The sequence below is a fragment of the Abrus precatorius genome, unplaced genomic scaffold (genome assembly GCF_003935025.1).
Source record: "Abrus precatorius isolate BTA unplaced genomic scaffold, Abrus_2018 Scaffold8, whole genome shotgun sequence".
NCBI lineage: Eukaryota > Viridiplantae > Streptophyta > Magnoliopsida > Fabales > Fabaceae > Abrus > Abrus precatorius.
The window spans coordinates 22,810,827-22,823,365 of record NW_020874428.1 but is presented as its reverse complement, the minus strand read 5'-3'; the positions used below and the strand labels follow the sequence as shown (position 1 = coordinate 22,823,365).

Here is a 12,539-nt window from a genome sequence, read left to right as displayed (position 1 = left end):
AATAATTTTTAGAGTACTTTTAATGTTTTTTAAAATTTAAAAATAATTAATGAATCAATTTTAATTTTTTTTTGGGTAGAAAATCACTTTTAAATTTTAGTTTTTGATAAATCTAAAATTAAATTCTTAAAAAATATTAAACATACCTTTAAAAATTAAATTTAGAAGGTTACTATTAAACGGGTGAGGTGAATAGCAAAATGTAATACGGATGGCAATCTCCAGTTGATGAATTATAATTACCATTACCTAATGCTGTGTCATGCTTGTCGAGTGGGCTATGTTTGTATATTGGTCTGAAAAAATGGAATAATTTTTTGAGTGGGATCGTTGGTTTTACTTTTTGTAGATAAGTGGCTTTGTTAGGGACTGAATCTTGGAAATCATCATGATCTATTTGGATTATATTTAGAAAGTAACTTTGAAAATAAACCATGTAATAGTGTAAAGCGAAATCATCTTTAAGAATCGTGTTGAAATGAAAAGCTCTAAACTTAAAAAATAACAATAAAAATTAAATGTAAGAAAATAATTTTATTGATTTTGTTTCTTTTTATGAGATATGCATTTTTTAACTTGCGTAATTTATGTATCAACTTGTAATTTATTCATTAGATTAATAAATTTGTAGAACCTATTAGTAAATAAATAAATAAATAACCAAAGGAGCTTGAAGCATTTAAATACTAATTTATTACAAAGTTATCTAATGAAGTATTTAACTTTAAAAAGTTAATTACTAATACTTTTACTTATTTTACTAAACAAAGCTTAAAAATATGAAATAGAAAAATATATGTAAGTATTCCTATATCTAAATTCAAAACTTTTAGAGTTATAATATTAATATTGACAATGTATTTTTAAATGTGTACTCTAAAGTTGAGAATTGAGATCAACTTTGTTTATTTGTTTAAATCACTTTACTAGTTCAAATGCATTTAAATTCTCTCAACGTTTAAAAAATATTAACTTTACATGTAAAAATTAAAACAACACATTTTGACAAAATTTTAGGACTAACCTAATTGATTTTGCATCATTGTTGTCACTGCATTCATCACGTTTCCACCCTCATAACTTTGGTATTTTTAATTACTCTCACCACCTTCTCTTTCAAACACATGCATAGAATCCTAAAAGCAATAATAGGGTTGGAGCTTCAAACAATAATAAATAAAAATGTAAACATAGAACTTTTAAACTTAACTTTTTTGCAGATCTAGAAAATACAATGATGTTAAAATTAGTTATTAAATTACAGTCGTATGACTTAGAGAGAAAAAAAAAAAAGAAAAAAAGAGAGAAGTAGATGAAGTGTGGAATATGTCTATTATAATTTCGAGAAAAAGGGAAAAAATAGAGAGGTAATAGAAATTTGGCTATGTTTGGAAGTTAAATTTAGGAGAGGAGGAGAGAAATTAGAAGGAAATTAATTTTGTTTGGAAATTGCTTAATTAGGAGGAGAAGGTTTTGGAAGTTTTTCTCTTCAAAAATTTATTTTTTGCATTTTTTTGAAGTTTTTTTTCTCTTACTCTTTCATATTATTTTACAAATAATTTTTTTTAACTTTGTTTTAAATGTAAGTGATAATTTAAAAAAATATTTAAAAATAAAAATATTAATATTAAAATTATTTATATAATTAAACTTCATATTACTCCTTTTTCAATATTAAACATCTAAATAAGGCATAAATTTAATCTCCTTATCTCTCTCTTCCTTTTGCCTTCTTCTCCCTTCAAACTCCTAAAAAGATACAAATCATTATAAATAATGTAATTTCAAGAAAAGGAAAGAGAGAAGCCTACATAACACATTAAAATGACATTTAATTTTTTTAATTTTAAAATTTTATTAATCTAGCTTTTTATTTTAGTTATATTTAATATTAAAAATGTTAATTATTATAATCAAAGTTTATAAAAGTAAAAAAAAATATCATATAAATTTATTTTAATGCATATCATATAAATTTTAAGCCTAATTTTTTCAAACTTAAAATATTTATATATTTAGTAATTTGTTATTAAAATTTAAAAATTTCAATACACTGATATTATTTAAATATTATATTTTTATTAAAAAATTATTATACATATATTTCTATCTCATATAATACTGTACAAAATAATTTTGTTGTAAAATATTTAAATTAAAATAAATAATAAATAAACTCTCATTTTACATTATTTTTACTTTAAAAAAATTAAGTTCTTTTACAAAAAAAATGGTATTATCTTATTTTTTTTCTGGATAATAGTATTATCTTTTAGGAGTAATGGAATATCGTAATTTTATAAAATATAAATAGGTCACGTACTTGTTCTGTAATCGGGAGGTAATCCGTTGGAGATACAGTCCGAAATAATTTTATAAATTAATTTAAATAACTTATTAAATAATGAAAAAAATAAGTTAAAGAAACGGATAATGCCGTTATTGATTATCCTATTTTTTTATATTACAGTTATAGTAACAGATTTTCAAAAATAAAAAATAAAAAATATATTATATTATATTATTTTTAATTACAAAAAATTTAAATTTTAGAAAACAAATCCTAAAATCATTATCACTTTAAATATTTTTAAAATTTAAATTAAAAATTAGGGTTCACAGTGTATATATATAAATACAGATTGAGTAACTTACACAATGTCAAACTCGAAAAGCAGAACGAAACACCCACGTGTCTTTTTACTCACAGAGTGGCTCTGTATCTGTCTCTCTGTCATCATTTTCTTCTTCTCCTTCTCCTTCTTAAGTAACAACCTTCTCTCTTCCTTCTTTGTCTCTCTCTGCCTCCGATCCCTTTCTAGTAACGCCGTTCTCGATCTTCTTCTTCGTCTTCTTCTTCCGCATCATAAGAGGGAGTGTGTTGATTCAAAACATGGATGAGACTTCAGCTCTCATCGAAGCCATTCTCAGGGAACAAGAGGAGGAAGAAGAAGCTTACAGAAGAAGGAACCACACAGCGCAAAACACCACCGCCAAAGACAACGAATGGCAGACGGTGTCGTATCAGAAGCGTAAACGCAACAAGTCCTCGTCTAAGAAGCCCCTCGCCGATGACAATTCCGCCGGCGATCCATCCTCCGACGTGTTCCGCTCTGTCCAGCAGCATTCCGAAGAGCGCCGCCTCCGACTCTTGGAGTCTCAGATCGCCGCCGCCACATCAGTGGACGCCGCTCCGAGCAGATCGAAGCGGCATTCCGACGACGAAGACGACATCGATGCGCAACCGGAAGCCGGAGCCATTCAGAACGGTTCTTCAGAGGTGAAGAAGGTGAAACAGAAGAAGCCGAAAAAGCCGAAGGTGACGGTTGCAGAGGCTGCTTCCAGAATCAATGCCGATGATCTCACCGCGTTTCTAGCCGAAATAACCGTGAGTGTCGGTGTTTGATTTCAATTTTCCGATTGATCCGATGTAATTGCGATTCAGTTTTTGTTCATCTGAATCGCGTTTGCGCAGGCTTCTTATGATTCGCAACAAGATATTCAGCTGATGCGATTTGCCGATTACTTTGGTCGTGTGTTCTCGTCAGTGAGTGGAGCTCAATTCCCGTGGTTGAAGACGTTCAAAGAGTCCACCGTTGCAAGGATTGTTGATGTAAGCTGTTTCTATTTTTTTTTCTTTTTGAAAAGCATAATCTGGATTAAGATTTGAAAAAATGATTGTATCATTTTCTGGATTCGACTTTGTTCTCTCCTATGATATACAATTGTGGAGCGCCAGCATTGTTTTGGAGGGGAAACATGCTGGACCTTTTTGTGATGCGCATGACATATGGTGGTACAGTATAGTATTTTGAATTGCAGATCAGATATTACTCGTGTAATTCAAAAGTATAGAATTTTCAATTGCATGAGCAATTTCTGATCTGGTTTTATTCTTTTAAATTGTTCGTGAAAAGTGTTGCTGAACTACGCGACTTGCAAAATTTTTAATGATCTGTGTCTGGTACTCTGTTTTATGGTCGTTATTTTTGCTGGTTTGGATTGCTAGTTGTCCTTGCTTAATAGTTACCGTTAGTGTTTCTTATCATTTTGCTTCTCTGAACAGATCCCTCTTTCTCATATTTCTGAGGATATTTACAAAATATCTACTGATTGGATTGCTCACCTGTCATCTGAAGCACTTGGTTCCTTTGTGCTATGGTCATTGGACAGCATTCTTGAAGACTTTAGCAGTCATCAGGGTGTTGTTAAGGGATTTAAGAAGTCGGTCCAACAATCATCATCGAAATCTCAGGTACCTTTTGAAATCATACGACACTCTGCTTAATTTGACAACATAGGTCTTAAGGTGTTGTATTTCTTAAAATTTAATATGCATAAGGATACCCCTACACACACACAGTAATCTATGAGTATCTGATTGTCAGGTTTGAATGGTTGTGTACTTGATTTTCTGGAAATTTAGACAGATATCTTTAAGGAAAAATGTACTTCATCGCCAAGATGAAATTTCATAATGGATGCCATTTTAATAAACTTCTTGGTATTCTATGATCAGCTTGGCTCTTGTTTGATTTCTTTCTATAATACTTAATGATTTTTTACTACTTATTGATGATTGCAGCATGACCCCCAAATTTTATTGAATATAAATAAATTTATTGAAATATCAGTAAAAAAAACTTATAATGTTAATTTAATGATGGATTCTACAATGCACCAAAGAGGATAAGGTGCATCTCTGGACCTGTGAGGAAAATTCATTTTTACCTCACCCCTATCTCCCATCCAACCCCTTGCATGCAGGCACAGCAGAAACATTGCCATCACCCATTAGACCACTCCATGGTCCCCCACTGCCAACCCTACCCATTGCCAAAGCTGAAATCAGACCCTGCCCCACAGCAGAACCATTGCCGGCCCCCATGACACCACTACCATGGTCCCCCACTGCCACTGCCAACCCACCTATTGCCAAAGCTGAAATCAGACCCCGCAACTGCAGTGCCCCATCTTCACCATGAAGCCGACAGCACACCTCTTAAGTCCACTGCCCAAAGTGAGCAACTCATCATCCAAACAAACTGCAACCAACTCCTCTTGCTGTCCAGGCCAAATCCTGCTTTGATAAGCCCCTCCTTGTCACCAGACCTTGTCGATCTTCCTTACAAACTCAGTTGATGAAGGAGGAAGTTTGCCAATAATGATGCAGTTGCTGGGAAAGAACTCTGGTTGGGATGGTTGTTGTTGGGTGCAGGTTGGATTTGGATGTGGCTTGGGGTCTTTGGTGGAGTGGCAATACTGACAGAGGAAGATGATGGTGGCAAAGAGGGAGGAAGAATGAATTTCACACTGTTGTCTCGGAGTTCCGCTGTAGGATGTCTTTGGGCTGTCACCACCATGTTACAACTTGATGATCAACTGAACCATGGGCAGAGACAGCAATGAAATCAACGACCATGAAAAACGAGCTGAGTGGTAATAACAATGATGAGGAGAGAGAAACGAACGGCTAGACATTCTCCAATTTTGAAACCCTTGCACTTCTCTCTGCACTCACTGTCTTCGTTGTCTTCCTCACCAATGTTGACATTGTAGTTCTTTATCCTTGGTAGTTGGGTGGGGGCTGGGTGAAGGTGGAATGGTGGGAGTACCATTGGGAAGTTCGTGAAGGTGAGGGATGCTAGGGGCAAATGTGTCATCTTGATTTTTTATTTATATAGTTTGTGGTTAAAAAATTTGGGTGCATCAATATATTTCTGTAAGAACCTCGTTGGTAGGTCATCTGTAACTACTATAAGTGCTCTTTAAGTCTTGATTCATGCCATGACCTTGGTGAATCCCTTGGACTCAACTTACTTGAACTTTTGATGTACCAACAAAAATATACCTCATCTAATTTGGTGCATGGTAGAATGTGTCTAATTTAATGCTGTAGTGACATGTTATGATGAGCTATAAAATATAATGAAGTGAGTATTTGGTGTGAATATTGTGTATCTCTTGAATTGCAGGTTGCCATATTTGTGGTTTTAGCAATGGTGCTTCGACGAAAACCTGATGTCATGATTAGCTTAGTGCCAATAATGAAGGAGAGTCAAAAATATCAAGCACAAGATAAACTCCCTGTCACTATATGGGTGGTTGCTCAGGTAATTGTTTTCAATGTGGTTTAGTGCCTCCCCTCCCAAACACTCAAACATCATTTATATGGACTTTGATTTGTGTAGGCTTCTCAAGGAGATCTAGTGATGGGGTTGTACTTGTGGGTGTCTCTTCTCTTGCCCATACTGAGTGGGAAGTTTGGTTGTAATCCACAGTCAAGAGACATGATATTACAATTGGTTGAGAGGTTAGGAACCTTAGTGATTCAACACTAATTTGTGATTTATTTATTGTAACCAATGCATAATTCCTAGCTGCTCCTTCTTGCTTTTAATTAGTTTTCACCAATTTTATTCTTTCTTCTTTGAAACAGAATTATCACATTTCCTAAAGCTCGTCCTATCTTGCTTAATGGGGCTGTCAGAAAAGGGGAGCGTGTTGTGCCCCCATGGGCTCTTGACTCTCTATTGAGAGTTACTTTCCCTGTTCCTTCAGCCCGGGTCAAGGTAGATTTTTCTTATAGAATCTTGTGCATTTTTTAATGACTTGCTTTGCATTCATTGGTTTAGATGAGTTACTCTTCTGGTATATTTTGTTAAGGCCACTGAAAGGTTTGAAGCTGTATATCCAACATTAAAAGAGGTAGCCCTCGTGGGAACCCCTGGAAGTAAAGCTATAAAGCTTCTTGCACAACAGATATTAAGCTATGTAATCAAAGCTGCAGGAGAAGGTAACATTGTGTTAGTGTAGATTGTCATCAATTTTTCCCTCTTCCTTTGCACATGTTACTTATTTGCAATCTCTGCTGTCTCTCAAGTATTTATAATTGAGACTTGAAGGAGTTGGTGTTGTACTGTAGTATGAAAACTTACATGCTTGAATCTTTACAGCCAATCCTGACCTATCAAAAGAAGCCAGTGACATCTTTATTTGGTGTTTGACTCAGAACCCTGAATGTTACAAGCATTGGGTGAGTACAAGAGTATAGTATTTATCAATTTTTTTCTGTATTTTTCTACTTCCCCTCCCCCCCCTCCCCTGTCACTCCTTTTCGACTTATTAACAAAAACGTGTGTTGAATACTTGGAAACAGGATTTACTTTATATGGATAACCTTAAGGCAAGTATTGCTGTATTGAAAAAGCTTTCTGATGATTGGAAGGAACACTGTGTCAAACATCCTACTCTAGATCCTTTGAGGGAAACTCTTAAGAGATTTATTCAAAAGGTAAGCAAAGCTATTTTCATTTTAATAAATACAATTAATGATGGTTTGAGAAACTCAACCTTTCTAACTGTTCTGCTGCATTTTATGCAAACCTGAACACTGTCAGGATGCCCATTGAAGCTTTGTCTACTTTACAAATTGTTCTTGTATGACAAATGGTGATTTTGGATAAACAATTGAGTTCCTGTTCTTATCAGATAAGGGTTTGTGGCCAAATAGTCGTAATCGCTTGGCTTATTTTTATAAGCTTTATGACGAGCTTATAGGAGGGTCATTTTCCGCTTTCATAAGCTTTGCCAACACCTTAAATTCGCAGCTTTAGTATTTATATGATAAAATAAGCTCAAATAAAGTATGAACATGAAAGCTCTTCAAAACTCTCCCAAAATGGGATTTAATTGAATGAGCAACGACTCAATTTGCTTAAGCTTGCTAATCTTTTTGCAGCTGGTCCTTATGTTTCTTTGACATTTTCAAAATCCTTAGGCCTGAGTAGAATCTAAATACTGAAGTTATCTTATAGGTGATTTTTTGTTCCAGTAGTGTAGTTATAGAGGATGCATCTTATCTGAAACCTAATTTTACTATATTGTAAATGGCAAGAAAAAGTTACGTAATATCTCAATCTGTCTTTGTAGAATGAAAAGGCATTGGCCAAGGTGGATGATGGTGCTCGCCATACATTATTGAAGGATGCAGACAAGTACTGCAAAGTCATTTTGGGGCGATTATCACGAGGCCATGGATGCATGAAGAGCATGGCAATTATCTCCGTTGTACTTGCTGTTGGTGCCGTTTTCATGTCGCAGAACATGCATTTATGGGATTATAATAAACTGACAGAAATGTTGAACCTCTTCTAGGTTGACAGAGTTATCCCGTGGCTTACTCTGTTATCGTGAATCACTTCAGCCAATAGTGAGGTGTGAGGTGTGATGAGGAATATTTTATTTATTGTCTTCAACATAGTGAAATTTGAAAACAACAAAAAAAAGTAGGGACAAAGCCATGGAAGCTTCTGCTGGCCATTTTTACATAGGTGTTGGTGTGTGTTCTCACAAGTTTTAGGTCAATTTGCGATTTTTCTTTCTTAAAAAATTTACAATTTCTTGTTATATATTGATTTTCAGATAAATGCCAAATGGCTATAGAGAAATTCAAATCAAGGGGAAATCAAATTGTGCTTGAAAGAAAATTGACTTATTTGAATCCTCATTTGTTCTGATTTTAGTTTATTATATTTCTTACAGTTATTTACACTCTTTGGACTTAAAGTAGGGTTTGGAAAATTAAAGGTGTTTATATATATAACTCTTTATTTTTCTTTTTTGGGACAAATGCTTTTCTAAATAATTAATAATGCATATTTTATAACATTACTCATCTACTCCTGCTATCCAGATGATCGGGTCTTTCCATTATAGAAATTTTCAAATTAAATTACCCAGGCTTGGGTTAATCGTTACACAAAGTATATTCACGGTTTTGGAATGCGAGCTCTTTGTACTATTCACTATTTGAGAGCTGCATTAGTCGAGAAGTGTTGTTTGCCGAATTCATTAAAACTCTGTTTCAAAGTTAGAATTAATTTTAAATTTATTGAAAGTCTTTCCAAATTTTGTTCTTTTTTAGTAATCTTCCTTTCCATAATTTTTATAATAAAGTGTATGAAACGTTTTGCTATTGGAATTATGGAATCGGGTGTTTTCTTTCTCTCGTTTGAACATTCAGCTAATAGATGCTTCATGAATTGGTAAGAGCATCTAATTTTTCACACTGGAGGCTTGGGACTGATCTGCATGTAGGTATTTCAAAGTTACTGAAACTGATTTTTGAATTATCCTTTTTTAGTCAATGAGAAGAATAATGTGATGTATATGTAATAGCCTAACTATGAAAATCCACGGGTGTACCTACGCTATTAGATTTTCGTTTATGTAAGAATATTAGTTTTTCGATTTTCAGTTGAGTACAATTTGTGTAACATTTGTTTAGGAGATACGACTAGTGTAAACGTTCACTTCCACCTAGTCTCAGTTATTACTTATCAGTTTAGACTGACCCTTAACAAGTTAGCAGCATAACAATTTATTTGCTAGTGAAGGGGGTTTTCAACCTGCGTAATTTTTGCCGAAGGTAGGAAGGAGAGAGATTACTTGAACTACTGCGCAAGTGGAAATATGGTTTAGGTCATCCCGAGGATCTCATTCATTACTTTTGAAATGAAAAGGGAGAGAAAAAGAGAGCAGGGAAAAATGGTCAAGAATCTTTCTGGAGTAAAAATACGGTTCCTAGTCTACATATGAAGTTTTATTTCGTATATTAATGAAAAAAGGACACCCCACACACACACACAAGCAAAGCTTGAGACTTAGGCAGAGTTAGTCATGTTCTTTTGAGGTGCGAAATAAAATGAGAAAATTATTACTATAACTTGTAATACTTAGAAATGCACTTATTTTAAACATAAAAAGAAGTTTGATTAATCAAAACAAACTCTAATTTTTATTTTTGTTAAATAGCTTACACATCAATTTGGATAATTTTTATCAAAGCTGATATGAAAATTTTCTATTAATGGCTTGGTTTTAACATGAAAGTAACGATTAGTTTAGCTTTACATTATAAAAAACAAAAGCAACTTTGATAAAGATCCAATTTAAATAATCTTCTTAATAATTACTAATAGGAGTAAAAAATAGAATAATAAAATAAATTAAACTATTCTTGTAAGTTAAATCAACTTTTGCTTATATATATATATATATATATATATATATATAATTCTCTTATTTAATTTCTTTAAAAATTTATAAAATAAAAGAAAAATTTATTATTTTTAAATTAATTTTTTAATAAAAAATTATATTAAAATTTACTCAAACATCATCATCTAAAATTAAAGCTAATATCATATTCAAATAATTAAGAACGGAATTGAATCAAGAAAGGAAGAACTAAGCCTAATGAGCTAAAATTTTCAGCTTATTAAATTGTTAAAAAAAAAAAAGCTTCAAATAAATTCACTTCTTTTTTTTTTAAATAAAAGGGACCAAAAATGTTTATTAGTCGCAACCTTTTTCATATAAAAAAAATATTTTAAAATTAAGGAGGGGACAGTTTCATCCCTCCATTAAATTCAGAATTGATCTCTCTCTTCTTCGTTGCATATTTGTTTATCATTCTTCCTTCTATCTCTCTTGTGAAAAAGAAGCAAATGCAGTTCGCGAGCAGACTTCAACACTTCCTTTATTCAAATCTTTCTGAAAAAGGAAAGAAAGAGAACAAATGAATAAAAAGCTTTTGGTATTCAGTTTGTTTTGTAAGTATAATGCCTACAAGTCTCATCATCTCTTCCTTCTTTTGAAGTCTCACATCGTTCAAAACTACTAAACTTTTAGTCCTGTGTAGGTATAAATCCTACTTGTGAACTGAATTTAAAATAAAAGCATATAGAGTCATGTTGGGCTAGGCATGTGTATCTGTGTTAATGACAATATCAACAATGTTAACAACTTTGTCAATGGTTTTTTATGGTAACTTGGTTTATAGTAAGTCAGTGACTTTTAAAATTATGATTTAACTCAGCCGAGAATCCCTTTTACTGATCAAGAATGGATATTCTATACAATCAGCTAATGATTTTACATGGAGAAATTGAAGATTCTATATAAGAACAATGCTGCATACTTTTGAAGATTACAATGATCAGTTGTCCAAGGCCACTTGTTGATTTGAAAGAAGATATTATGCTATATTGAAGCTTCTTGTAAATAGGAAGATATATACATGAAGACTTGAAGACCTTAAGGAGAATCAAATTAATGAAGGTTGAAGAAAACTTAACTCAACCCGTTGTTTGATGAACAAAAGAACTAATGCGTAGTTGCAAAAATGCTAAGAGATCGAATAAAGAATGATAGCTAGAAGGATATTCCCTTGTCGCACATAAATAATTTATAAAGCTTGTGCCTTTAAATCAAGCTTCATAGCATAGCGAAGAAAATAAAGTACAAAAGGAGGAAGAAAACAAAACATTCAAAATCGTGCCCTGAGTTAGATTCTAGTAAAAATTTTAAGCTTTAATATGGGGGCATGTCTCCAATGAGATTAAGTATTGCTTAAGGTGTTATTAAAATTCCTGTACCCATATTTTTACTAGATATTAGTGCCATACCTTCATGGCTATATCTATGCAAAAAAACCAAGCTAGTTAAATTGAGATTCAAATTATGAATTGGAAGACCAACTTTTTAAATCATGAATTGAATCGAATTTTGAATTGTAAAATTTAAGATCAATAATTTAAAACATAAATATAAGAACATTATAACATAAAGAAGCATTTATATATTAACATTTTGAAGTATATAGTATGTAGCTGACAATGTAACATGCACTTGTAAGCAAACTAAGATTCAAATCATAACACTCAGTCACATTATCAAAAAAAGTGATTGTTTAAATTCAACATATTATCTTTCAAAAAGATAAACAAAAAATGACTGCAACTCACTATATTAAAAGTTCAAATGGATAATGAATGATCATTCATCATCCACAAGATCTATGTCATTTAGTTCATCCTCTTCATCTTTTAAAATTAAAAGTTCTTCCTCTTCCACCCCATCTCTAATAATACTTTCAATTTCATCATCATCTTCTATTATAGATTTTTTTTTTTCTTATCAGCTTTTACATTTAAGTTTCTTGGATGTATAAAACCAAAATAATAGAACAAGCATGACAATATGTATTTGGGTAATTAAATATTTGATATTTTTTGTTCAAGTTCTAAATCAGCACAAATACTTCTCTTTCTTTTCTTGCTTGGAGCTCCCTCATCAAAAGTAAAACACTCATGTATATCCATCCATGAAACATCATTTGGTAAGCATGGATCCTTTTTTTCAATAATCCATTCATTATCTGATTCAATATCAGATAAGCATATGGCATCATAAGTCTCTCTCCTCTTTCTCTATACTTTTGTCTCATCTATAATTGTAGGTTATATTTAACAAACACAAGCGCATTTAGTCTTTGTTGTTTCAAGCGATTTCTTCTTTTAGTATGCACTTGATCAAATGTACTCTAATTCCTTTCACATCTTGTTGCGTTACATGTAAGACTCAAAATTCTCATGGCTACCTTTTGTAACTCTTTACCCTCTCCAACATAACTCTTCCACCAAAGAGCTATCAAAATTCAAAACAAAATATATATATAAACAATTAGCAAAGTA

At 32.4% G+C, this 12,539-nt stretch overlaps 1 protein-coding gene across 1 annotated transcript; it reads left to right on the top strand.

Annotated features, from left to right (window-relative positions):
• The first annotated feature begins 2,676 nt into the window (after positions 1-2,676).
• On the top strand, positions 2,677-8,501 carry LOC113846859 (transmembrane protein 214-A-like). Its single transcript, XM_027475565.1, has 10 exons — positions 2,677-3,388; positions 3,476-3,613; positions 4,067-4,255; positions 5,976-6,113; positions 6,192-6,313; positions 6,440-6,572; positions 6,667-6,796; positions 6,957-7,036; positions 7,160-7,294; positions 7,933-8,501. Exons 1-10 carry the CDS (start codon positions 2,894-2,896, stop codon positions 8,155-8,157), a joined length of 1,785 nt encoding a protein of 594 aa, XP_027331366.1. The 5' UTR covers positions 2,677-2,893; the 3' UTR covers positions 8,158-8,501.
• Positions 8,502-12,539: the final 4,038 nt, after the last annotated feature.